General features: G+C 35.1%; 2 protein-coding genes and 1 long non-coding RNA gene across 3 annotated transcripts in view; 2 read left to right on the top strand and 1 right to left on the bottom strand.

Annotated features, from left to right (window-relative positions):
- The first annotated feature begins 142 nt into the window (after positions 1-142).
- Positions 143-23,398, top strand: LOC111413927 (zinc finger protein ZIC 4-like). The gene is made up of 2 exons (XM_023045072.2): positions 143-1,122; positions 22,584-23,398. The coding sequence occupies exons 1-2, from the start codon at positions 339-341 to the stop codon at positions 23,048-23,050; spliced, it is 1,251 nt and encodes a 416-aa protein (XP_022900840.1). The 5' UTR covers positions 143-338; the 3' UTR covers positions 23,051-23,398.
- LOC139430059 (uncharacterized) overlaps positions 5,669-27,996 on the bottom strand; it is a 67,771-nt gene continuing 45,443 nt past the window's right edge. Inside the window, exon 2 of the long non-coding RNA XR_011640629.1 lies at positions 5,669-6,206. This is a non-coding gene — a long non-coding RNA (uncharacterized lncRNA). The remainder of the gene's footprint in view (positions 6,207-27,996) is intronic.
- Positions 23,885-27,741, top strand: LOC111413944 (jerky protein homolog-like). Its single transcript, XM_023045091.2, has 5 exons — positions 23,885-23,910; positions 23,953-24,670; positions 24,827-25,121; positions 25,199-25,397; positions 27,669-27,741. Exons 1-5 carry the CDS (start codon positions 23,885-23,887, stop codon positions 27,739-27,741), a joined length of 1,311 nt encoding a protein of 436 aa, XP_022900859.2.

The following is a 27,996-nucleotide window of genomic DNA, read 5'->3' as shown; positions in this document are numbered from 1 at the left end:
CCGGTGGGAGCCAACAGGATGCCCATGGAAATCCTGCCCTCCTCCTGTCATCCAATCCCGGGGGTTCTCACAACGTCCAATCGGCTCCCTTCGAAAACGTCTCCCTCCTGCCGGAACCGAAAGCATGGCCTACTGTGCCCGCTCAGTCAAGCTGTGAACGCGCCCGGAACAGGTCAAATATTTGTTGTATCCAGAGTTGTTGTAGTAGTGTTATCGCACACTAAAAATAGGACAAAAACTAAACTAAAAATAAGACAAAGTGTTGATAATAAGAAAGAATAAGTACATTGAGAGAGGTGCGGGTGGTGTTTTTTTTCTATTTAGTCGTTTCGTCGAAGATGATCAATGCTTTCGTAGAAAGCCCCCATCATCATCTGTCGACGTACGGATTGAAGATGAGTCCGGGCCCGAATCCGGGCGGCCCAATTCCGCCACCCCCAACGCATCAACCGGCAGCAATGACGCCACCGGAAGCGGCACAAAATCATCATTTCCAAACGAATTACACTCATATGGGTCATCTTAGCGCTCATCCAGGTTACGCAGCAAGGGATTTTCTTCTTCGAAGGGATCACCATGATTTTCCGCCGGCACAAACCGCCCCAAGCGATACCGTTTTATTTCACCACCATAGCGATATGACCCATCAACATCATCTTCCACCACACCATCAAATGCTTTACGGCCGAACAGATCCCCATCATACGTATCCACAACCACACCATCAACAATATCTAAATCACATGGGTATGGCACATCATCCCGGAAACGTTCACGGCGCTTTTTTTCGGTACATGAGACAACCAATTAAACAGGAAATGCAGTGTCTTTGGGTAGATCCAGAACAATCATCGCGAAAAATCTGTGGAAAACACTTCAACAGTATGCACGAGATTGTGACGCATTTAACCGTGGATCATGTTGGGGGACCAGAGTGTACGATACACGCGTGTTTTTGGCAGAATTGCTCGCGCGACGGCCGACCGTTTAAGGCCAAATATAAATTGGTTAATCATATTAGGGTACATACTGGTGAGAAGCCGTTTCCTTGTCCATTTCCTGGTTGCGGAAAAGTTTTTGCTAGAAGTGAAAATTTGAAAATCCATAAAAGAACACATACAGGTAAGTTTCAATTTTACTAAAATCTATTTTAATGTAAAAAAACTTGATTCTAAAAATATCTTTGTTTCCATAAACCAAGTCATACATCATTTAGCACATACATTTCAATCTATGTTGACTATACAACTTTTTTTTTGTATTTTGAATAACATAAATGTGTTTAAATTTATTTTATTGAATACAAAATATATTTCATTGAAAATGAATAAAAGCAAGCTTCCGTTGTATTCAATAACTTAGGTTTTACCTTATCTTAAGAAGAATAGGACCATAAAAACTTTCTAAACTTTAAAGATAAGACAAAAGTGGGCTACTATAAAAATAGAACAATATTGTTTCTTAGAAAAGTTTCTAAAAAAAAAGTATGAATGTTTTTTCAAATCATCCGGGTGTTTACATATTTGAGTTGATACATAAAGGCATAATTTTTTTATTATAATCTTGTACCAATGGAAAGGGACTACAAAAAAATTGCCACATTTAACTTTCAAATTCATTGGCGACACTCGAACCGTTCAATGACGACAATCGACCCATTTCATCCCCCTAACAATACCGTAACGACTATTTTGACATTCAGCTCGTTCGCATATGTGCTCTTTCAAATTGTACTCGATTTTCCACACCACACCCAACCCCTCATACATACATTTTTGCCCGCCGGAAGATCTCTTGAAAAATACTTCATGAATACTTCAAAAAATACATAAATTCTCTATGAAAATGTTTTTTATAATAGCTTCTAATTTTTAACCATTTAAGTTCTTTCTGGAAACTGGGTTAATAAATCTTGGTTTTTGGTGTCAGAAGAAGAATAAGTTGAGTCTACCGGGTAGTTTTAAATGAAGAACTGTTATTTTCCAGGTATAAACAACAATAATTCTTTAGGATAGTTTTCTGTCCTTCCAGGGAATCTGGGTAAAAACCGTAAAAACCAGGTAGCTTTTTGCTTCCTGCAAATACCAATTGATTTTTACGTCTACTTCATTTTCGTATTGAAATTTGCAGTCGATAAACATAGCTGAATCCCCAAATCGTTAAATGTTTATTTACTGCTGTATAAACGAGTCGTTTAAATCATCTTGGTCTTAGAGGTCGTTAAAAATCATCAAAAATGTTTATTGTTAAATGAAATTTTTCAATTCATTCATTTTTATGGATTAAGTTGAAAATTAAAAAAAAATCTCGTTTTATTTGCATAAAGAACTCATTTTTCTACCTGCCATAATAAAAAATGTTCGTTTTTTTTTTGTTATTTTCTTAAGGCCACCTCTTGTACTGTTCGGGGGAAGGGCATTTTTCAACGACAACAAAAATTGCCCAATTAACAGCAGCACGGTTCGGGGATCGGTTTGGATTTCTTCTTCTTGTTCGGTTCAGAAGTTGAAATTAATTACAGGTTTGGGCGGTTCTCGAAGGCGTGGTTACCTTCAGGGCACTTCAGTAGCACTTTTAAGAAATAATCTCCAACACTAAAAAGTTGTTGATTTTTTTACCCTAAAGAAAAAGCTATAAATTATATTACTAACAAGGTTTCTTGTTTCCTTTTTTATTTTCTAAATCTTTCTTTGTTACTGCACAAGAAAATTGCATTTTATACATAATTTAATTAACAAATTTATGGAAAGTTCAAATGACATAAATGTCAAAATGACAAGTTATAATTTGTAATGAGAGAAAGATGTCAAAATGACAACTTAAAAATTCAAAATAAGCTGAATATTTTAACTTTACTTTAAATAGTAAAGAATTTTGCTTTTTGCTGCACTGGCATGTTAAATTACGGCACATAACCAGCGTAGATATACATGGATTATAAAGTTTCTTTGGTTTCAAGTTACCTTTATCTGAGCAGTTGCTGCAGACTCCTATGACGCAGTGCTACTTGAAGTAATAGACTCATCAAAGCCTTAGTTCTCAAGCAAAGAATTGACCATGAATACAACATTACCGACATGAAGAAGTCTGTCGACATGCTCGTGACGTCACAATTAGGAGGACATTAGTCCTACATGCTAATATTACAGTATTTATATTGAAGTACAATTTCACCGAAAGTAGAAAGTGATTTTACTAATAGATGGCGTACTTGTATCTTTACTTTCTCGAAATTTAAGCACAGAATAACACAAAAATCAGCATTGATGATGTTATGATGGGTTAACTTGAGTTGTGCAAATTTCTACACGCAATTGCCCATGGTGTCAATGCATAAAATAAAAAATCATACTGAAGCAGGCAAGAACAAGCATTGATCAGCTTACATACATCAACGTGTCTATCAAAAAGATATACTATTTAGTGAACATAATAAGCAAATCTAAAATTAAACGATGATCATTACAAATTTTGCTAGCCGGGTAAAGGTCGACTTGCAAAACGCATCAAGCGCACATATTGCGAACAAGGATTTTTCAGTCATCGACGTATATCAAACAGCGTGAGTTGGATACTAAAAGAAAGGCCTTAATTGAAGGTAAAATAGTAAATGATCCAAGTGACTATTTTATGGTAGACCATGTAGCACGACTCGAACGAGACCAAAACACACTGTAATCTGCATTGTTAAAGAGTTAACTTATTTTTGTGTACATTATTATTACGTCGAGTAACGTAACAAAAAAATTATTCTCTGTTTTGTGCTGTTGCTAATAATGAATCGGTCCATGCCTGTCCAACCCCTTATATTCTTCAACCACGAGCCCTTTCATTATGGGATAACTTATTTTCCGTGTTTTTACCATATTAAGAGTTCCCTGTCAATTCCCATCTTTCTGAGCATCTCATCATTGGTGACGTGCTCCGTCCAAGAGATCTTCAGCATTCTTGGGAAAACCCACATTTGAAAAGCTTCTATTCACCTCATTCCATTAATTCCAACAGTCCATACTTCCACTCCGTATAACAAGACTGAATGTGGAATTGACCAGTGACAAGGTGAAATTCTATACGAGCTCGCACTTCAACCTCGTGGTCAAGATCGTTTGTTATCCAGCAATCGACATACTGGAATCTGTGTACTGGTTCTATCTATTTGTTGTAGATACGAATATTAATGCAATTAATAACAAAATTTTGTATGCATCCTTAGAGACTATCGTTATAAATAAATAATGGCTATTGGAATTGCTATTACGTGTTTGTAATCTATAAATTGAAATAATTAGAATGAGTAATACCTTGTACTCATTAATGATAGGATTAAAGTTGTAAGAAAAGTTGACAATCCAAGTTCTAAGCTTGCCGGGTTGTTGTATTGACCTGTATGCTGTGTCTGGACCTTTACCTTATGATGACCTGATACAAAACTTAGCAACCTCAATAAGATCAAATTTTCTAGCAAATACATTTCATGAATTTGACAATAAGGTTGTTGGCAAATTATGAACGGACATCCAACTTGACCAACTTGGGTTGACATTTGTGTAGAATTAATTTTTCTAAAATCATCAAATGAATTTATTTGTTGAATTGTAAGTAGCACAAAATCGTTCAATAAAGTGTAAAGAATTACTTAGCTGCATGTCAGTCAAGGTTACGCAACGTTCCATAATTTTAACGACTTATTTATAAAATTGTAGTATGTCTGCTGATAAGTCTGCTTAATAATTTTTCTGACAAGAACTCTTAATTTTTCTGCGAATTTTGGCAAAATTTTAAATCTAACATTATGATACATTAACTGATCTAATAATTGATGATGATACCTTTTTGTATCACATGCACAGGTATTATTCATAAGGGATGAAGGGGATAAATAAAGCTCCCGGGAGGATTTTTTTTCACAGACAGTAACCAGATGGGCTATTATCCCATGGTAATAATACGACGATCCCTAAACACATCTCTAGCGAATCAACGCTTAACGCGCTGGTAACGCCGATTTGGGTCCAACCCCTGATGAATGGGTGGATTTTTTTTGAATCTCTTCTTTCTTTTTTACGGGGTAACTCGAACGAGTTAAAATTTAACATCTGCCACAAAGTTTTATTTAAATAAACCACTTTCAAAATGGTTCTTTTTCTTCCTTAAAAAGTTTTTGGATTATTTTAAATAGTTTTAAACAACCTTGGTTGTCAATTTCTAAAAACCCTTTTTAGACACGGTTTTAGTTTGAAACTATTTTAACTCTTCCTAGAATTATCATCTATTAACCTTCGAAAATTCTAAGAACACAAAACATAAAATACTCAAAAATTAAAAAAAAATGTTTAGACTTATTAAATTAGTTTTAATGAGGAACAAATACTCCACTGTTTAATAAACATAAACGTTTGTGTTTTGGTTTGGGGATGGAGCGAAGAGGGTAAACGATGAGGGGGGGATGATTTCGGGAGTTTTGGAACAAAGCGTGGACGAGGGTGCAAACACGATTTTCGCAATTAAGGGGGAAAGGGGAGAGAGTGTGGCGACAAAACGGGGGCGTCGCGACGCTTTCGTTTCCTGTGCGACGTCGCCGCTTTCCCCGGGGAGTGAACTCGATACCCTTTACAGAGCCGTATTAAACGTAAAATCTTTATAGATATTACAATAAATTAACACAAAAAAAAGGAATACATAATAATTTATTATTTTAAGAGTTAAACACAATAAATCTAAACAACATTTTAATTAATTAAAAAAAATAATTTGTTGATTAAATTCGTTTGATTTAAAAGAAGTTCTTATTGTTGCCAAAAAAATATTTTACAGTTATATCGAAATTACGGCCCTGTGCCTATTCTCCACCTTTCTATCTCTCTCTCTGTTTCTCTTTATGTTAGGGCCCCTTTTTGGGGGGTAGTAGTGGCATCGATCGAACGAGCGAACCCTCACATGTCTCCTACAGCCGTTCACCGTCCAAAATGGCGTCCGGAGATCCCTGAGACGGATGTTACGTCATTGGATTAAAGCGACGAGGCGCCGTTACACTGTAACCAATCGAGTAGGACGAGGAGTCGCGACAATAGCGCCCCCGCGACGCCCGCGTTCGACTCATTCAATTAAAACGCATCGAATTGAATCCTCTTCGATCCAACAACGGAAAAGGAAACCTTTCTTTCGCTTCTCGTTTCGCTTCTTGTTTTTCTACGGTGTAACTCGACCTTAAAATAATAAAAGAAGTTCAAACAATATTGTTTTTAAAATAATTGCTAACTCATTTTGTTAATTGATTGAATACAGATGGGAATAAATTATTAATACTTAATGTGTTAATAATGTTGCTATTTTTTCTTTCTTTATAGAGATCTTTGTAGGTATCTTTGTAGGTATAAGGCAATACTTCGGTCTTTCTTTATACGTTAGAGAATACGTTTAATATCGTGATAATTATTTATACAGGGTGTCTCAGCGAGACCGGTCATTAAACGTTTCTGGGGTTCTAGCGAAAATAAAAATTTGAGAATTCAGACTTAAGTATTACCAATAACGATCTCTTCGTCTAAAATATTTTCAGATTTCTTGCACTTCCGGTTATACCGGAAGTCGCCACCAACTTTATTTTTTTAAATGGAACACCCTGTATATTTTTACATATTTGGATTTGTCTGTTTTCAAGGTTTATAAATAACTTTACTTTTTGCAATTTGATTCGGTTGTTCTCGAATTATTCGAATTTTTCTAGAAAAATCTGCTCCAGCAGACATTTGTTCAAAAAATCAGAAAACACTCAATTTTTGGGATATCAATTTACGATTAAGAACATGCTTAAGCAACATGATGGAGTATGTTTTGGTGCCGAGAACTGCGGTCTAAAACGTTTGATCACTTTACTATGGCACGTTAACTTTTCAAAATTTGGAAGTACCATAACTTCATTTTTTTAAATGGCACCCTCCATATTTTATTTTTTAGTCGTCTTCGGTGTCTCATTCTACATCTTTTATATCCCATATGGCCCATACCTAATATTAATAGTTTGGGAGATAATTAGGGTTTTTTGAAAAATGTACACATATCATAGGATATTTAGCCTAGTGTGCCATGAAAAACAAGCTTTCTTAATGAGTTCTTGTCAAAGATTCACTTGTTTACGTCACTTGATGCATGTGAGCTAATAATTATTTGTTAGGTCCCTTAATATTAGTACTGAAACTAGTTAAAATCGATAACAATAACGAAAGTAATATTTACACAAATCAAGAAATTCTTAATTTATTTTTTTTGCATGAAAAGCGCGACAAAGTTCGTAGTATGATTCCCAGATTTTCTTTGGCAGCTCGAATTGAGGTGTTGGGACTGGGCTCGAAATAAGTCAAAGTATTCACCTCTTCCGTTGCACTATCTACTACATATGTTGGTCAGTTTAACACATGATTAATTCGTCCAAAATGCAAAAAATTTGCTTCTATTCCTCTAAATTTACCTTTTGTCACCGGAGATAAATGTAGATAATTTTCATTAAACATTCTGCAAGTTCTACTAAGAACTTTGTCGCAATTTTTGTGCACAAAAAATAAATTATGGATTTCTTCATTTGTATAAACATTATTTACGTTATTAATATCCATTTTAACTGATTTTAGACTCACAAGCATCAAACAACCTAAATTAGACTTTGACATTTATCAATAAGTCATTAAACATTTGTTTTCCATGGCACACTAGGTTAATATCCATATGATATGTGAGCATTTTTCAAAAAACCCTAATTATTTCTCAAACTATTAATGTTAGGCATAGGACATATGGAATATAATAGATGTAAAATGAGACGCCGAAGACGACTAAGTAATAAAATATGGGGGGTGCCATTTAAAAAAATGAAGTTATGATAGTTCCAAATTTCGAAAAGTTAACGTGTCATAGTAAAGTGACCAAACGATCTAGACAGCCGTTCTTGGCACCAAAACATACTCCATCATGTTGTTTAAGCATGTTCTGAATCCTAAATTGATATCTCAAAAATCGAGTGTTCTATGATTTTTTGAATAAATGTCCTCTGGAGCAGATTTTTCTAGAAAAGATCGAATAACTCGAGAACGGCCGAATCAAATTGTAAAAAGTAAAGTTATTTATAAACCTTCAAAACAGACAAATCCAAATATGTAAAAATATACAGGGTGTTCCATTTAAAAAAATAAAGTAGGTGGCGACTTCCGGTATAACCGGAAGTGCTAGAAATCTGAAAATATTTTAGACGAAGAGAACGTAATTGATAATACTTAAGTCTGAATTCTCAATTTTTTATTTTGGCCAGAACCACAGAAACGTCTAATGACCGGTCTCGCTGAGACACCCTGTATACTAAGACATCGAAATTCAATTTTGATCGAGATCTACAAAATCAGCTTTATTATGACACTCATACCCATTCCTAATAATATTAAATATTATTATCTTAACATTGTGATAATAATAACGTTATTGTGAAACACATTTATTATGATAAGTGTCAACCCAACTCGACCAGGACTTACCTACTTACTTTATGCCACATAAAATGCGACATGTCTGAATGTTTCTAGTTCTAAGCCTAATGTTAGTTCTAGTGACAGTGATAGGTAGCGCTAGTTAACATAAGATATCACTATGTTGCATATTTTTATTGAACTAAAACTAGAACTAACACTAGACCTAGAACTAGAAAACGTCTTGAGAGACCTGCGGCTAAACCCGAATGTTTCTAGTTCTAAGTCTAGTGTTAGTTCTACGTTTAATTGTTATTAAGTGTTAGATTGTAGTATATTTTTGTTGAACGAATAGTAAAATTAACACTAGATCTAGAACCAGAAACATTCGGGTTTAGCCGTGCGTCTCTCAAGACGTTTTCTGCCGAAAACTCAGTGTTATCATAAAAACGTCAGATTTTTCCAAGCAAAACTACCCAATGACTGTACTATTAAGCTATGTTGGACAGTCCAAGTGCATAGCAGTCAGGCTCAACATTTACAAAAAGACCTCTATAATGAACTCTACATATATCTGTCCCTAATAATATTAAATCCAATCATCTTTACATTGTGATAGCTATTTGTATACTAAGACGTTGAAATCGTTTTATGAGCCGAGGTCGCTTACGGCCGAGACTCCAGATATACAAAAACACTTTTATTATCAATCTTGTACCCTACTGACATTAATATCCCTAATGATATTAAATACAACTATCTTAATATCGTGATAATTATTCGTATTCCAAAGTACTGAAATTCAATTTTGAGCCAAGGTCACTTGGGACCGAGGCTTCACATTTATAAAAGCTTATTAATTGTTTATAATTTAATTAGAGAGTAACAGTTTAACTTAAATAAACTTATACTTTGCAAAAAGAGAACTCCTATTCGCTGATTAAAATTTTTGATGCGTTATGTACAATTACATTATCCGGATGAAGATGGAAATGTTAAGAATTACGTGGATGGGTAAAAGACGATTACAAACCTACGAAAACATTAAGATAAAAAGTGAAGGAGACAGCTCTTTTCTGTGCTACATGCTTGTTACAAAGGTGGGTTTTGAAAAAATGTGTCTTTTCAACTAAACTAAGCATTTCAACGACTCAATCATTTCCATCCAAGACATAAATCGTTTTAGTGTAACGTGTGTCATACAGCTTTGTTAAATTGTGCGTCAGAAGTATGGAGCAATTGTATAATTCAAATTGAAAAGTCCTTTAAAGATCTTTCTCCGCTCATTATAAAACTCAAAAATTCTGATACGAAATCTGAGAGACAAGAATTTTAACGATGCTCAATAAATGTTTATTTGCCATTTTTTGCCTACAAAATATGATTTCTGAAATATAATAAAAGTTTAAATTCTGAAATCCCCAAAATATGGTTAATAACAAATTAAAACATTCCAACATTTTTGAATTTTTGCGGTAGATTGAGAGATTTGTCATTGACCGAGAAGAACAATAAATGTCTAAAGATACTGTTAAGCGGATCTGGATTAGGATAAAGTTTTTTTATTCTCTGGGTTTAAAAAAGGTCTATTGTGAAGACATGAATGGATATAGTAGGCGTAGGACGGGCGTGTAACCGCAGTTCTTCGCGTATCGGGTTACTTTGTAAATAATACCGAGAGAAGAGAGAACCGTCTATTTAATTTTGAGAGTTTTAACTGCTCCCTTTTCTCTTGTCGTCGTTCTCGTCTTCGAAAGTGCGGATATTGTCAACATTTTTTTTGAAACGTCAAAAATGACAACTTATACTTAAGATTTCAACGGTAAACATTTTCAGTAAAATATGTTCTTTGTAAACATGTATTAATAATTAAATCATTATTTTAGTTGAATGAAAACCGATTCGTATTATTTTTTTTTCAGTATCCATTGTCTAGTACCGATGTCATAAATACACGTCACACGCACTACCGAGTTTTCGTACTTCACAAATGAGCGGAAATCTGGAAATGAATTTATTTAGTTTTTCCATTTCTTTTTCGTTTTTCCTCGTTTCCAGTTCAGTCGTCGTCATCTTGCGCCCGCTTTGTTTTGTTCATTTCGTCACGGCGCCGTTGTCACGACGAATAAATCTTGGACGACCGAGTCCAATAAATCGCCGCACGGTGGACAATTAACGATTTGTTCGTATTTTCTGCGAAATATGCGCGTTATTTATTACCTCTACACTCCGTCTCTTTCTGTTCTTCACACGATACTTTTCTCTTTTCCTCTTTTTCGATTCTTATGCTCGTTTCTCGTTTGGAGATTTCTCTCTCTTTCTCTTCAAGCTTTCTTTCCCTGCGTTTCTTCTCCCCTCCTGTCGTCGGGTTGTGGTTTATGCGCGGGATCCGAAGGAGATGGTCTTGGAACGTTATAGCGAAGAGGGGGCGAATAAATAATAATAATAAATTCAAGGGGGGCCCCGTATCCACTCTACGGAAGAACGGGAACAATTACCGAGGCTGCGCGGTCGAGTTGATGCATTACGTTGAATTTATACCGAGACCATTTTGCTCCTCATTAATTAGTTTTTGAATTCTTACTCTCCAGCTGCTTATTTTTTCTTCTTCTTCATCTCCCATTTCCAACGCTCGTTTATCACCCTGTTCTTAACTTTTCTTTTATATAAGCTTACAATTTCTTCTTAGCACAATTTTTTTTAAAATCACGATATAAATCTTGAATCTGCAACAAGAACGGTTTCTATTGTTCCGGTTAATTGTTTTAGCGGTGTTGAACCGTTTTCTTTTTTTGTGGGTGAGCCAATTAGAAAGTATGACGATGACCAATAGATCGGTTATTTCGAGACGTAATAGCCTCAAGATTAACATCTTGGGACGACGATGACGGTGGGCGTCACCCCTTGCTGGGGAAGAAGATCGTTTAGTCTTTGAATAGTTTATTAATTCAATAACCGATAACACCAGGTGTCGAATTGATTAAAAAAGTTTAATTCTCGATTTATTTTAATTTTTGCAATTTCTTTACTTTATATTTATTTACATTTGAAAAGATATTCTTTCGGTAGCTGTGCTTCGTTCACGCTCGGGCAGAGTCAAGGATGCTCTTTGGAGAAACCGCAAAGAAATGAACCCTCCTGGTGAACGGCAGCGGTACGTTGAATGGGGCCACTTTATTTCCGCACATAATGATCGGGTATTATTCAGATTACGGACCGTGGCATCGAATGTATAGCCTAAATGCGAAGCTCTTCACTTCTTCGCCTCCTCCTCCTTCTCCTTTTCTACTACTATAGTACGAGGAGTGCGGCACTCCACGTTGGCCAAATATTTACCTGGCCGGATTATCCTGGTCTTAAAAGTCCTTTTTACACGGTCTTCGCCTACCCGATTGTTTCCTTTTCGTTACCAACACTTCATAGCGGTTTCTTTTTCTTTTTTCCTGTCATGTTGAGTTTATTTTTTCTATATTCAAGAGGGTTTTTCAAAGATTTAGAAACGAGTTAACCCAAGATAATAATAAGTATAACAAAGAGCTTTTTTTGAAATTTTTGTGAATGAATGTTTAAAAAAATTATTTATTTATATGTAATTTCGACAAGAAGAACGGTATGCATCAGGTAAAATTCCTTCTTCGGGGCGCTGAAATCCAATACGAACGCTACCAGTAACGCATCACGGCGCTGATGAAGAGATTGTAAGAGATGGTAGAACGAGCGGGTACAACGTGTAATTGATACCGGCAAACTACCGCCACATAATACGCCCCCTACGTAAACTTCTAAAAAAGAAGGAGAAGAATCGATCTTTAAACATCACTGTGAATCATGTAGACGACAATTTCTAATTTTTTTTTGGTTTGAATTTAATATTTTACTTGAATTTAAAGGACCTCACGCAATGTAAAGTAACTTTGGCTCGTAACTCAACCCGGTAATTGGAAAAGCAATTAAGCGGACCGCGGTTTGTTCTGGGTAATTAAGATATTAATAACGTTGAGAGAGAAAGACGACGAATGCGATGCGGTTGAGGATTTTGAGACTACTTAAGTTAAGTTCGAGGTTTTACGATCATATTAAAACTTGTTTACTTCTATAGAAAACTGTGTTTCCTAAGAATGCATATAAAAAAGTTTGACGGAATTTAAAATCAAATTCATGTTTTTTTACACATTTATAACTTTTTTTTTGTGCTCGATATCATAAGAAATACTGACACTGACGATTTGCAGATATGTGATAACTTGGAGACACATTTTCAATGTTCTGGTCTGATCCGATCTATCAAATCCTTCATACTCAATTAAATCAAATGGAATAGGAATAATAATCTAGTCGATTCCCAAATATTTCCCAAAAATACTCCACAAATACTTAGAATTTCTCCTTGCATTTTTAAATCCGATCGCTGAAAAGATCCAGAAAGAGCCAGCTATTGAGGATAGTGTTGAAGAATGGCTAAATAATTGATTAGAGCAAGATGTAGATTTAGATTGGGAGTAGATTGAAAAATCTTTCTAGATAGTACATATGGCCCAAGAACGATAATAAAGCGGAATACACTTTGTGGAAGTTAGGCATACTCACATTACTTCATGAAACATTGTTCTACCATTACCAAACTATCGCCAAAAGTAATGGCACGCAGTATAAAGTCATTTTTTGATTTTTCTTGAGATGTATTCACTTTGGCGATATCATAAAAAAATTGATTAACCAATATTTTTTTAGGAATGTATTAAAAAAGTTGCCATAATCTTAACTATAAATAAAAATAAAAGTGAATTTCCAAAAGGGTTTGTAACAGGAGAAAAGATCAATAAACGGCTCCTTATGTGCCATTATTTTGGCATTAATCTCAAAACATGTTACTTCAGCTCGTACTTCGAATAAGAATCTTATTGTAAATTTAAAAAAATATACAGGGTGTCTCAGCGAGACCTCACCAACTTTATTTTTTTAAATAGAACACCCTGTATATTTTTACATATTTGGATTTGTCTGTTTTCAAGGTTTATAAATAACTTTACTTTTTGCAATTTGATTCGGCCGTTCTCGAGTTATTCGATTTTTTCCAGAAAAATCTGCTCCAGCAGACATTTGTTCAAAAAATCAGAGAACACTCGATTTTTGGGATATCAATTTAGGATTGAGAACATGCTTAAGCAACATGATGGAGTATGTTTTGGTGCCGAGAACTGCTGTATAGAACGTTTAGTCACTTTACTATGGCACGTTAACTTTTCAAAATTTGGAAGTACCATAACTTCATTTTTTTAAATGGCACCCCCCATATTTTATTTCTTAGTCGTCTTCGGTGTCTCATTCTACATCTTTTATATCCGATATGTCCCGTACCTAATATTAATAGTTTGGGAGATAATTAGGGTTTTTTGAAAAATGCACACATATATGGATATTTAGCCTAGTGTGCCATGAAAAACAATTCTCAATGAGTTCTTGTCAAAGACTCACTTGTTTACGTCACTTGATGCATGTGAGCTAATAAGTACCTGTTATGTCCCTTAATATTAGTACTAAAACAAGTTAAAATCGATAACAATAACGAAAGTAATATTTACACAAATCAAGAAATTCTTAATTTTTTTTTATGCATGAAAAGCGCGACAAAGTTCGTAGTGTGATTCCCAGATCTTCTTTGGAAGCTCGAATTGAGGTGTTGGGACTGGGCTCGAAATAAGTCAAGGTATTCACCTCTTCCGTTGCATTATCTACTACATTTTTTGGTCAGTTTAACACGTGATTAATTCGCCCAAAATGCAAAAGATTTGCTTCTATTCTTCTAAATTTACCTTTTATCATCGGAGATAAATGTGGATAATTTTCATTAAACATTCTGCAAGTTCTACTAAGAACTTTGTCGCACTTTTCGTGCACAAAAAATAAATTATGGATTTCTTCATTTGTATAAACATTATTTACGTTATTAATATCCATTTTAACTGGTTTTAGACTCACAAGCATCAAACAACGTAAATCAGACTTTGACGTTTATCAATAAGTCATTAAACATTTGTTTTCCATGGCACACTAGGTTAATACCGATATGATATGTGAACATTTTTCAAAAAACTCTAATTATTTCTCAAACTATTGATGTTAGGCATAGGACATATAAAATATAAAAGATGTAAAATGAGACGCCGAAGACGACTAAGTAATAAAATATGGGGGGTGCCATTTAAAAAAATGAAGTTATGGTGCTTCCAAATTTCGAAAAGTTAACGTGTCCTAGTAAAGTGACCAAACGATCTAGACAGCCGTTCTCGGCACCAAAACATACTCCATCATGTTCTTTAAGCATGTTCTGAATCCTAAATTGATATCTCAAAAATTGAGTGTTTTATGATTTTTTTAACAAATGTCCGCTGGAGCAGATTTTTCTAGAAAAAATCGAATAACTCGAGAACGGCCGAATCAAATTGCAAAAAGTAAAGTTATTTATAAACCTTCAAAATAGACAAATCCAAATATATAAAAATATACAGGATGTTCCATTTAAAAAAATAAAGTAGGTGGCGACTTCCGGTATAACCGGAAGTGCTAGAAATCTGAAAATATTTTAGATGAAGAGAACGTAATTGATAATACTTAAGTCTGCATTCTCAAATTTTTTGTTTGGCCAGAACCCCAGAAATGATGACTGATTTTGATTATTTACATAATGTTGTACATAAAATGAAATTAAGCTACCTAACATTTTTCAGTGAAGGAACACTTAAGAACTTCCCTTTGAAGAATCCATAAAATATCAATTAATTAACATTTACAATGAAGGAACTATTAAAGCCGAGCAAATTGCGCTCTTTAATCAAGATTCGTTAGATGCCGGCGCTTTAAGTCAGTTAACTACCGAAAGCATTTTTCATTTTAGATGCTTCTTTTTACAAATATGGGAATGAATCTTGTTTGAGTCTTGACAAGACTCTGATCAATTTTAATATAGAGACTTCAGGACTGAAGAACGCTCATGGATAAATGAGTAAACATGTTGCAAAAATCAACTTCATCTCTAATTACCATTATACTGTGTAATAGATGCAATTATTAACTTCCTGTTACACCTCCCATTCCCAGCATAATTTATTTAGAATAGAAAATACTTCGGCATCTCAGTTATACTTATATTTCTAATTAACCAGCAGAAACGCACATCTGTAACATTTCCTACGTTCTATGTTTTAGACATGTGATAAAGCGACCTAATCCTTCTAAAACTGGCTTGAAACGCCGAAAAACTTGATCCACCAATGTTTAGCAAAAGATTCTGATTCAAATTTAAAGTTTAGAATGAAGATAACGTAATGTTAGGTCTTGCAGAGTTTGAATATTCAAGTTGTTCATCATTTTCATTTGGAGATATATGCAATAACTATCTTTCGCTACACGCACCGGACTGTCAGTCCGGATTTTAAGCGCCATCTATTAGTGTTATTTCGAACTTGCCCTGATCATAAATATTTTGATGAATTTCTTTCTTACCGACATTTTATCTGTCAATGTATCGTTAATGTCAAGTGTTGAGTTTGGTTTCTATTTCAAAATCGGTTATTTCGAAAACATGAGTTATAACGAAGAAAGGAACAAAAGCTTATTGTTCAATAATGAGGAGGAAGAGGATGAAAACCTATTATTGGACAACAACGTTTCAGAATATGAAGATGAAGAAGATGAAAATGAAGAAGACGATTTGAAGGAGAGAAGCGATAATTCGGACACTGAACAAGATATTTGTGATGATGAAGATTGCTTCGCTTCTTCAGAAGATTCATCGGAAGAAAATAATCATTTTTTTACTTTAAAAAATGGCATGGAAAAAATGGGAAAAAAAGGAAGGGTTAAAAATGCATTTACCTGGTCCGAAAAGTTCTACAGCGAATTTAAATCAGGCAAGTGATATTTGGAGCTATTTTTTTAATGTCGATATGCTAAACAAGATTGTTATGTACACAAATAAACACATAGATACTGTGTCGCATAATTATTCCCGTGAAAGAGATGCCAATCACACTAATTATATAGAATTGAAAGCTCTATTCGGGTTGATCTACTTGGCAGGAGTACTAAGAGCAAACCGTTTAAATATCAGGGAATTATTTAGTACCCAGGGAACAGGCGGACCTGAAATATTTCGAATGGTTATGTCCATCAACCGATTTTCATTTTTGTTGAAAAACTTGCGATTTGATGATTGTGAAACCCGTGATGAACGCAGAAAATTTGATAAACTGGCTCCAATTCGGGATATATTTGACAAATTTGTTGAGAATTGCAAAAACGCGTATACTCCCTCTCAGCAAATTGCCATTTTTGAGGAAATTCTGGAATTGGAAAATGTAATAGCGGAAAAATACAGTTTTTTCTAAAACCGTATGAAATACAATAATTTAATTATTCCTATTTCTAATTTTAAATTAAACCATCATCATTATTATTACATTATTATTACACAGTCGTCTTCAATCTCAACGGTTCTTTTTTGCACCCTCAGAAAGAGGAAAAAGAGGCGGAGACCGGGACGACCCCAACTGTCCGCTTAATATTGCACCTATACAGTAACAGATTTTCTAGTAGGGTTGGTACAGCAGTCGAGGGTTTTTGGGGGTGCCTTTTGTATCCGTGTTGAATTGTTTAGGGGGCGCACCGTGCCACCAGGAAGCAGGCCAAGTGAGACTAAACATTCATTGTGTCCGCTATGTGAGAACGCTATTTAACCTTAGCCATTTATAAAAAGAAATTCGCCTTAAATAACATGTTTGAAAAATAAGAATTCTTAGAATAATAATTAAAAAATGAGTTATTATTATTACAGCGGTAGAAACGAATTTAAGTCGTGGATCGTGTTGTTTCGGAGTACATCAAAAAACCATTATAACTCAACAATAATGCTATTACTTCCAGCGCGGACGATCTATTAAGCCGTAAAATAGAGCACGGTTATTCTTTCTCGCCGCGCTCTTCGCTGTTAAGCCAGATTTATATGGCAGTTTATTCGTTACCGTTGCTTTTTATAGGCCTATATCAATTACATACGACCATAAATTTTTCACTAAATAGATTCTCTTAACTTTCATTTTATTCTATTTTTATCAACAATAACAAAGTTCGATTAGAAGAAAAAGAATCGTCGATCCGCAGTCAAAACGTTCTTAGCGGATGCAAATTGGTTAAGAGATGTTAACGAGTATGCACTGGGGAAAAGGATCGAGAATATCCTGAGAAGCTTAATCTCTCCGGGTCAACGACGACGTGAAAAGCAAAAAAGGGATCGAGGTCTCCCCGGTTAAGTAAATAAGAAATAGCGTTTAATTTATATTTATTTACGTCCGAATTAAGCGTCCTATATATCTTTATTAAGTCAGGCAGGCAGCCGGCTTTGTGTGTAAATCGGCTCCCGTTTCGGTGCGATTTTCTAAGACGACGACGACGACGATCCGATCGACAGAGGATAAAAAAAGGAACCAACACAAAAAAACCGTTCAGATTATCCCTTCAAGTCAAACGACCGTAAATCAAGACTTCTTTAAAAAGATTTCATTTTCAACTTATGTTAGATTACACTTTGACTTGTATCGTTTCGCAAAAATAATAACAAAAAAAATAGGAGATATTCTTGAGTATTCAAAAAATTGATTGGAATGAATACTATCAATCATGTAGGTGATTAGGTGAAAAAGAAGGTTTTGGGACCTTTTTCTTGATCGTCCAATTCTCTCGTCCTCTTTCGCAAATAATATCGAACGTGTGCCCGGACCTCGACAATGCGCTCATTATTCCGATGCCGCTTCCATTATGTTCACGTCCGAACGGCCATTTGTCATTATTACAATGTGCCGGAGTGTGCTTTATCGTCAGCCAGGGGGAACTCGAGTTCCGTTTGGAGAAATTGCTCCCGCGTGATAAAAAATGGGATCTTTTGCACTTCACTTCCACACAACCCAAACTGCCACAATTCTTTGCTAAAGCAGATATTTATAATGATACAAAAACGAATGACCAGGAAGAATCCATAGAAATAATTTACATAGTACAGTAAAAGCTTAATATAACGGACCTCGTTAGAACGAATTTCGGATATAAGCGAAACTTTATAGTTATCCAGCTCTGACGTCACGAACGGTCCTTCGAGCTGTGCACCTCTTCCCCCGGGATGTAGCAGTCCTTGGTATAAAATAGACTGAACGCAACGATGTGGATACATATAATAACTCAGTTCATTTTGACAAGGCAAAGCAATGTAACAGACCATTTGGGTTGTAACACTTTAGTGGAATTAAGAAGTCTAGGATTGATATGTAACTTATAAACTTATCCCTAAAACAAGATGATTATGAATAATGTTAAAAAAATTTCTATTAATTTGGCTTGCCACCTTCAACATACAAACAGCAGTCGAGAAAAAAAAACCTTTCAACCTGTAATTTGATATTCGGCCGTCTTAGATGAGGAATCCGAATACAAGAGCCGTCTAACGCTGGGATCGTTTTTAATTAACTCTTCCTTCTACCCTTCCTCCCAAAACATTTTCTTTTTTTTACGTTGGCAAGAAGTTGCCTCTAACGTATTACAACAACCACAAACTATAAAACCACCAACAACCCGAACTCATCGAAAAGATCACGACGATTCTACGTATACAGTCTCGTGTCGTCTTCTTCGTCTTTTGGTTTGCTGCATTCCGATCGAGCTCCTCTTCGAGATTGCGGGAGGACGGAGAGACGGGGACGGTTCGAAACCCGTGCGACCTTTGACCTCCTCCTCGCACGACAACGGATATCGTTCCGTTTATATACCGACGGAACCGAAAAGGATGAGCTATGAGCTTTTTTTTTGTTTGTTTTGAACCAAACGCGCACGCACTACAGATGAAAAAGTAACGAGATTTTTTTAAATCTTTTCTTGATTCTCACGGGAACCATTTTTGATTAGAATTAAAATGTTTATTGAACCAATTTCTTTGTTATACAGTGAATTTCACTTAAAATGCAATATACAGGGTGTCCCGTTAAGCGTACGGAGCGGCTGTATCTCAATAACGGTAAGGCCTAGAGGTTTGGGAAAAAAATCCTAGCTTGCATAATACCGCATCGCTTTTGTTTTGCAATATTTTTCATATCTGTCATAATAAGGGAAGGGGAGGCCAATGCGTTTTCAAATGTTTACATTTTAATATCTCCTGGACCATTCAACCGATTTGAATATTTTTGGTCTTGTTTGAAAGAGCATTTCATGCTCTTTTAAAAGATATTTTCAGAAAGACCGCTTGGTTTAAAACAAATAAGCTAGAGGGTGTTATCTGCAGCGGTTACATATTTTTGTGATTTTAGAAAAAAAGTTAAATGGAACGGTACTATTTACTTCACAGATCGTTAATCACCATAAAATTTGCTAAATATTAGTGAAAACCGCATCTCGATATCTCCATCCATTCTCGAATTATAAAAGAAAATGTTAAAAATTCGTATATCTTAATCGGATCAAGTTACCTTAAGAAACAAATAAGAGAGAACAATAATTTTATTATCTAGAACCTTCTAGAACACTTTATCCAAGCTTAGAACTGCTTCAAAACTACTTTTGAGGCGTGTTGAAAAGCCAACGGATCAATGAGACATCAACAATGATAATAAAACAAAATAAACCAAAACACTTAGATAACTTAAATTTTTGGCAAAAATAACTCACCAATGTGCTAAATGCCTTTCATAAACCTCGATGCATTTATTTAATCTAGTTTCGACGAAAAAAAAGCGCTGCTTAAGTCTCGGCCCTAGATACGTTTCTACTGGTATTTAGTGTTTTGTCATATTTTCCCTGGTTATTGGTTTTTCTTGAAAAGTCAGGTCGTTTAGTCTACCCAATAGATAAAGGGGTGAAAGCAATGTGGGTTTTTCTCGAACCAGGAATGCATATTATGCAAGTTTACATCAGCTTGTGGACAGATGCTTCATGCATCCATAGCATTTGTGATAAAAGGTTTGGATTTGCCCAAATCATATTTAAAAGTCAATGGTAATAGTTCAGTCTGTTATCATAATCGGTATCTGTTAAGGCCTGATGTAAAACAACGTGGTGGAGATATTATTCTCTTGAGAACTCTTGTGGACAATTGTTTTCGGAGTTCCCAGATTATGTGGGATCACATTGCGCACCAATATGATTTACGAATTCATAGAGATGTCTGAATGGGCTACACGTTGCCAGTTTTCCGTAATCGCTAAGTCAATCTTAAAAACACTTCTAGAAAAAAATGTCTTTCTTTGTCATAATTGCATTGCACATTTTTGCCATGCAGTTGCATCGTATCCGAAACATTGAAAATAAATCATCATACGCTCTATCATACGCTTCTGCGTTAGTAAATGACATGTTTACAGTTACCATGGTAATGTGATTTGCTTTTCTCGATGAGGTAAATGAATCCGATTGATGGCACTCGAGTTTCTAACATTTTCTTCTATAACTCGAGAACGGGTGGCGATATCGAGATGCGGTTTTCACTAAAATTTAGCAAATTTTAAGGTGACTAAGGGTCTGTGAAGTAAATAGTATCGTTCCATTTAACTTTTCTTCAAAAATCACAAAAATATCTAATCGCTGCAGATAACGTCCTCTAGCTCATTTGTTTTAAAGCAGACGGTCTTACTGAAAATATCTTTAAAAAGAGCATAAAATGCTCTTTCAAACAACACCGAAATCATTCAAATCGTTTGAATGGTCTAGGAGATATTAAAATATAAACATATGAAAACGCATTGGCCTCCCCCTCCCTTATTATGACAGATATGAGAAATATCACAAAACAAAAGCGATGCGGTATTATCCAAGCTATTAAATGATGTTGTCAAAGTTATAGCTCATCGTCTAAGTTTCTGAGATAGCGGTAACTTTATGTTTCTCAATGGTAGTTACGCCCCCTAGCGGTCGAATTACGAACTTCAAAATAATTTCCAGCTATTTCTCTTGGTCACTTTGCTTATAAGGATTTTTTTCCCAAACCTCTTGGCCTTACCGTTTTAGAGATACAGCCGCTCCGTACGCTTAACGGGACACCCTGTACTTACTTTGTCCCACACAAAATGCAACATGTCTCAATGTTTCTTCTTCTAGGTCTAATGTTAGTTCTAGTCACAGTGGTAGGTAGTGCTAGCTTATTGAACTAAAACTAGAACTAACACTAGACATAGATCTAGAAAAATTCGGGTTTATTCGGGTTAAATTACCGGTATATGTTTATATCGATTTTGAATTTCATTCTTTTTGGTCATATATCAAAGTGTTGTTATAAGAAAGAAACGGAGGGTTTTGTGGCGGGGACAATCGGGCGAAGCAAACTGTGCCGGCTTTGTTGCAGTTCTCCTTCCAGACTAACCATGACACTTTTATGCAATTGTCACTGTGTGGAACGTAAATAAATAGGCTTCTATGTGAAGACGGCGAGGGGTTCTTTTAACAGTAAACGAGAATCAAATTTTAGAATTGGAATTTAATAAATGTGACGAATTTCTGTTATAAATTAGACCTTAAAGAAAAATTAAATTGACACACAAAAGAAAAATCGATAAAAAAATAATTTATAGTTAGGGATTTTATGATTTGGGATTTATGGAAATTTGTGTCGTTTCTTTCCCACAAGGATAATCATTACCGAGAAATTTTAGGCCCCACCTTCGGACCTAAAACACGCCACACACTAAAAATGATCGTTCTCCAAGACTCTTTTGACAAGAAGACGTAGTCGACGTTTTGAAAACGGCAGAACGAACGCGTTGACCGTGTTGTCGTTCTACCGCCGCCGCTAAAAGAGAAGAAACTGACGGCCATCAGCCGCGGCGGCACTCAGAAAAAAAGTCGTTTATCACATTTCATCCGACCGAACTCCTCCTTACAAAAGGGCCACAATAAAACGACGATTTACTACAGTTTTTCAACTTTTTCTTCTGCCTTCTTTGTTTTGTGCCCTTTTTACCTGTCCCGTGTGATCCTTCTTTCCCTGTTATCGATGAGGATAACAAGAAATCCGCGTTTAAAATCAAGTTTATCACACCGTTTTACATGTGTACAATTAAATATCAGACATTTTTTGATTGATTTTTTTTTAATTTCTAGGAGAGAAACCATTTAAATGCGAATACGAGGGTTGTGATCGTCGTTTTGCCAATTCGTCTGACAGGAAGAAGCACTCGCACGTCCACACCTCGGACAAACCTTACAACTGCCGCGTTGCCGGCTGCGATAAGTCGTACACGCACCCATCCTCCCTCAGGAAACACATGAAAGTACACGGCTGTTCGGGTCGTTCGCCGACGCATTATGATAGCGATGAAGAAGATTCCAGTTCTTCGGCGGGTAGTATTACGGTTGCCGCAAGTCCTCAAGTAGCGACGACGCATCCTCAAGTCTCTTCAGCAGCGTCTTCAACATCATCCTCTGGACCTTTAACCGATTGGTACGTTGCGTGTCAACCTATGCCACCAGCGCCAACAGCTCCCGATCCTTTGGGACACCACCACAGTTTGGGTCATCATCCGTTTGGTCATCACGTGCATCATACGGGGGCTGCGACTGCTTACTGACAGTGACCGAAATTATTGTGTCTATGTAAATAATAAAGAAAAATTAATTCCGCGTGTAAAAAGATGATTCGAGTTTTGTAAAATAATTATATGTAAAGATTTTTTGTAGTTTTCTGTTTTTAAGGAAAAAACGAAGCGATTAAGGTGAAGAAGACGAAGAAAAGGTGATCAAGTGTAAATATAGTGTATTTTAATCAGGGATCTCTGTACATTCGATTATATGATGATTAAATGATTATTCTATTCAGAAAGTTTATATGATGATGATGACGCTAAATGATGATAAATAATAAAGTTTTATTGAGATGAATTAAATAAATAAATACGAAAGTCGACTGATGCTATAAATTTGTTTTTTATTTTCATTCCAAAATTATTACAAAAAATTAAACTCTAAAATATAAATAAGTCTCATGGTTCTAAAATTAATAATTATATTTAATCTTTTTTGACATTGCATATTCGTTTAACTCATTATGTCACCATAGATTTTAATTGTCAGAATTAAAAAGGAAATCAAGATTACGTTTGTCACACTTCAAGAAGATATTTAAAATTACAATATTAAGATTTTAGAATATTAGGCAGTATCCAGATAGCCAAAAGTTGCTTAAAATTACACTGCACACGATACAGAATCCAAGAAGAATAACACTGGTCAAATTTCAGACTACAAATACAGTAGAGCCCCGATTATCCGCGAGTGCCGTGAAATATTCTTTTCTTTTAAATTTAATTTGATTTTCGTTATATATCGAAATGTGCTCGTGTCTACAGTCGTGTTTCTTTGTCGGTGGTTATTAGCAGATTATTAGTTTGTTCCTGAAATAAATAATGGCTGAAAAACCAAAGAAGGTTGTGTTAACGATTCCACAAAAAAATAGAAATGATTTCTAAAATAGAAAATGGCGCATCAAGAAAGCAGATGTGTTTACAATACAGGATTGGGGAAACAACAGTGCGAGATGTTTTAAAGCAAAAAGAAAAGTTATTGGCTTTTGCAACAGTTTCAAACAGTGTTTCTGGAATGAAAAAACGAAAAACAATGAAGAAATCCACGTAGACGCGGCATTAGCGGAGTGGCTAGCTCAAGAGCGAAGTGAAGGCACTCCTGTATCCGGTCCTAACATTGCAGCTAAAGCAAAAGTCTTCTTTGATTTGTTAGAACTGGAAGGAAATTTTGATGCATCGTCCGGTTGGTTACATCGTTTTAAGAAACGTTATGGAATTAGGGAGATAGGTCTTCATGGGGAAAAGCTGAGCGGTGATCAACAAGCAGCTGACGAGTTTCAACGTGATTTTGAAAAGTTTGTAATGTCAGAAGATTTGTCACCAGAACAAATTTATAATGCTGATGAATCAGGGCTTTTTTGGAAGTGTCTTCCCACTCACACTTTAGCATTTGAAAGTGAACATAAAGCGGCAGGACACAAAAGTAGCAAGAAAAGAATCACAATCTTGCCATGCAGCAATGCTGCAGGTACCCACAAACTGAAACTTCTTGTAATCGGTAAATCTAAGAAACCAAGGTCTTTTAAGGGGACAAGAGCAGACAATTTACCAGTCGATTATTTCAATCAAAAAAAAAGGTTGGATGAACCAGCAGATTTTTCAAGAATGGTTCCTTGATGGAACCTTGATTCAAAGAATTTACCAAGAAAGGCCGTTTTATTAATTGACAACGCGCCTTCACACCCTGCCGCAAGTGTTCTTAAATCTTCTGATGAACAAATTTTTGCAAAGTTTTTGCCCCCAAATGTTTCTGCGCTCATACAGCCTATAGACCAGGGAGTCATTGCAACTGTGAAGAGGATATACAGAACAAAGTTGGTAAAAACAAAAATTGAAGAAGGTTACGATTTTAAGCAGCTTTGGAAGATGTATACAATTTTGGATAGCATTTACGATATTGCGTTTGCATGGGATTGTATTAAACCGTCAACCCTCGTCAAATCGTGGAGAAAACTCTTTCCAAATATTGAAGTAAATGTCAACCAAAACATTGGTGAAGAACATAATGAAGATATGCCTATCGCTGCACTTATTAACTTAGTGACATCCGTTCCGGGAGGTGAGAATGTAAATCAAGAAAACATAGAAATGAATGTGACAAGAATGAGCCAGGGTTTGAACGACTATCTGACGTAGAAATAACAAACAAAGCAATGGGAGTGAACGAAGAAAACGAAGAAATTGAAAGTGAAGAAGGCGAGGTGCTTGCGCGGATGACACATGAAACTGCTTTGCAGCATGTAGACGGATTGCTTCAATATTTAGAGGAGCAAGACGACGCACATCTGGCAGAAAAACTTATGCTAAGGAACGTACAATCCAGAATAAAGAAAAGGTGCTTCTAGTGACCGATTCTTTTAAAAAGATGTAACTGCCAGTTTTTGTCTACAGTACAGTTTTGTTTACAGTACAGTGATACAATACATATGTACAGGGTAGTTCAAATTCGATGTCCGAATAGGCTAATTCGAAAACTATAAGAGTTAGAAGAAAAGTAGCTGACATGTCATGATCTCGTTTTTCGAGAAACTGCTAATGCCGAAAACCTCATAGCGCTATCGTCTTTTGTTTTTCCGCTAGAGACCAAAATTCAAAATATCGTGAAACCCGCAAATGTAATTATCTTGGTTATTATTATAGGTGGAGTATTATAACTAAGACATTATATGGACACTTTTTTACAGAGAATTTGATGACGTAGTCCAAAAAATTTTGTCGGTTTTAGATTTTGAGATATTATCACAATTTTCGTTTTTTTAAATGGAAACAACCACTGATTATTCGCTTAATAAATTCGTTATTTTTTTCTGATTACAAAAATATAGGGTTTGACAGATCTATTTCTTATTGTTTTAGAATAAAACTAAAAATAAACTTTTCTTTTAGTGTCGTCGAAGAAATTAAATTTACAGTTTCCTGTAAATTACGGTTCTATAACTAAAAATTAAAAAAACATATTTCTGATATTTGAAACAAATATATTTGTTGAACTGTTTAATTTATATATGTTTTACACAAAAGTTGGAATAGATTGACATTATTTCACATTCTTTATTACGATTTAATATTATTTTTAAATGACTTAATAAATTATCGATAGATGGCGCTCATGTTTTTTTTTTTAATTCAAATAAACAGCAACATTTGTTTGTATTCAAAAATTTTCTGAAGTGTCACTTTAAAAATCTTGTTTTTAAGATCAATTATGAAAATTTTGAAAAGTTTGACATGTTAGAATGTTACATATTAAAAAATTATTTGTTTTTAAATACCAGAAGTTATCTTCGTATTTAATTGTTAACTTTTTAGATTTTACCTACCGCCCCGTAACTTACAGGAAACTGTAAATTTAATTTCCTCGACGACACTAGATGGAAATTCTATAAAAAAAGTTTATTTTTAGCTTTATTCTAAAACAATAAGAAATAGACCTGTCGAACCCTATATTTTTGTAATCAGAAAAAAATAAAGAATTTAATAAGCGAATAATCAGTGGTTGTTTCCATTTAAAAAAACGAAAATTCCCATGATATCTCAAAATCTAAAACCGAAAAATTTTTTTTGACTATGTCATGAAATTCTTTGTAAAAAAGTGTCCATATAATGTCGTAGTTATAATACTCCACCTATAATAATAACCAAGATAATTGCACTTATTGGTTTTACGATATTTTCAATTTTGGCCTCTAGGGGAAAAACAAAAGACGATAGCGCTATGAGGTTTTCGGCATTAGCAGTTTCTCGAAAAACGAGATCATGACATGTAAGCTACTTTTTTTCTAACTCTTATAGTTTCCGAGTTAGCCTATTCGGACATCGAATTTGAACCACCCTGTACATATTATTTTTTGTTTATTACTAGTCTTTACTTTAGTCTTTAGTGATTTACATGTAGAAGAGAGGTTTAAGTAAAATAGTCTTTATGGTGGATTATGTTTTGTGTTTCCACCTTATTTTTAGTCTTTTTCGGGTTATCCGCGATTTTTATTATCCCTTGCCACCCAATTCCGCGGATAATCGGGGCTCTACTGTATATGTTTGAAATACACGGGTAATTTTCCTCGTCCGAAATGATATCTGGCATTATGTGCAATGATAAAATTGTCTTGAAATCAACTTAATATTATAGTATGAATATTTCTAAAGGAAAAGATTGCTTTGAAAAGTGATTCTATTTTGCATCACATGATTTTTGATAAATTTCAAGATATTGTTCAAATACAGAAAAGAAATCACCATCCACCTACATATATTTTTTATTCATTCATAGTCATTATCTTGAAACGGTAACGAAAGGAAGTCGTGCGTAACGATCGCACAAGGTTTACGTAGGGAAAATCGTTAAGAGATTAAAGAGATATTCTAATTTTGCGAGTGTAATAAGTAAAGCGGCATATGTTCGAGTGAGTACCCCACCTACACTAAAGTTACACTTGGTACTTTATACCAAACCTTTATTCGCTTCTGGCAGTATTGAATTTAATTTCTCTTTTCGTAAATAACATTTTGAAACGGACGCACCTGTATGCGCAGACAAGAAGTACGTTTAACCCTCAAGCAATGCAATTGAAATTACGTTGTTAAATTGTTTTTAAATCTTAAACAGGTTGTTAAACGTTGAATTGGAGAAAACGTTGGTTGTGTTAAAAAAAGGAAAGATGAAGATGAGAGAAGGATAGAAGGGCGAAAAAAGGTCGTCTTCAGCGTTAGTTACAAACGAGGAACGTGTCGTCTACGCTCGGCGACCACAAATTATCATGATAAATAAGTTATGGCTGTTGGTTTTTATGATTAAAAATGAACCGGAGTTGTTGCCCGGTTCGGTTCATTAATAATAATACGTGAGAAATATTTTGAACTGTGTTAAGTCGGGGCTCTGAGATCCTCTACTCTTCTCGGGTCGTCGCCTCTTTTCCTCTCGGTCCCCAGAAGAA

This window comes from Onthophagus taurus, chromosome 6 (assembly GCF_036711975.1).
Source record: "Onthophagus taurus isolate NC chromosome 6, IU_Otau_3.0, whole genome shotgun sequence".
Taxonomy (NCBI): Eukaryota; Metazoa; Arthropoda; class Insecta; order Coleoptera; family Scarabaeidae; genus Onthophagus; species Onthophagus taurus.
Note: the sequence above shows the minus strand (reverse complement) of the source record. Positions and strands in the feature narration are given on the sequence as shown.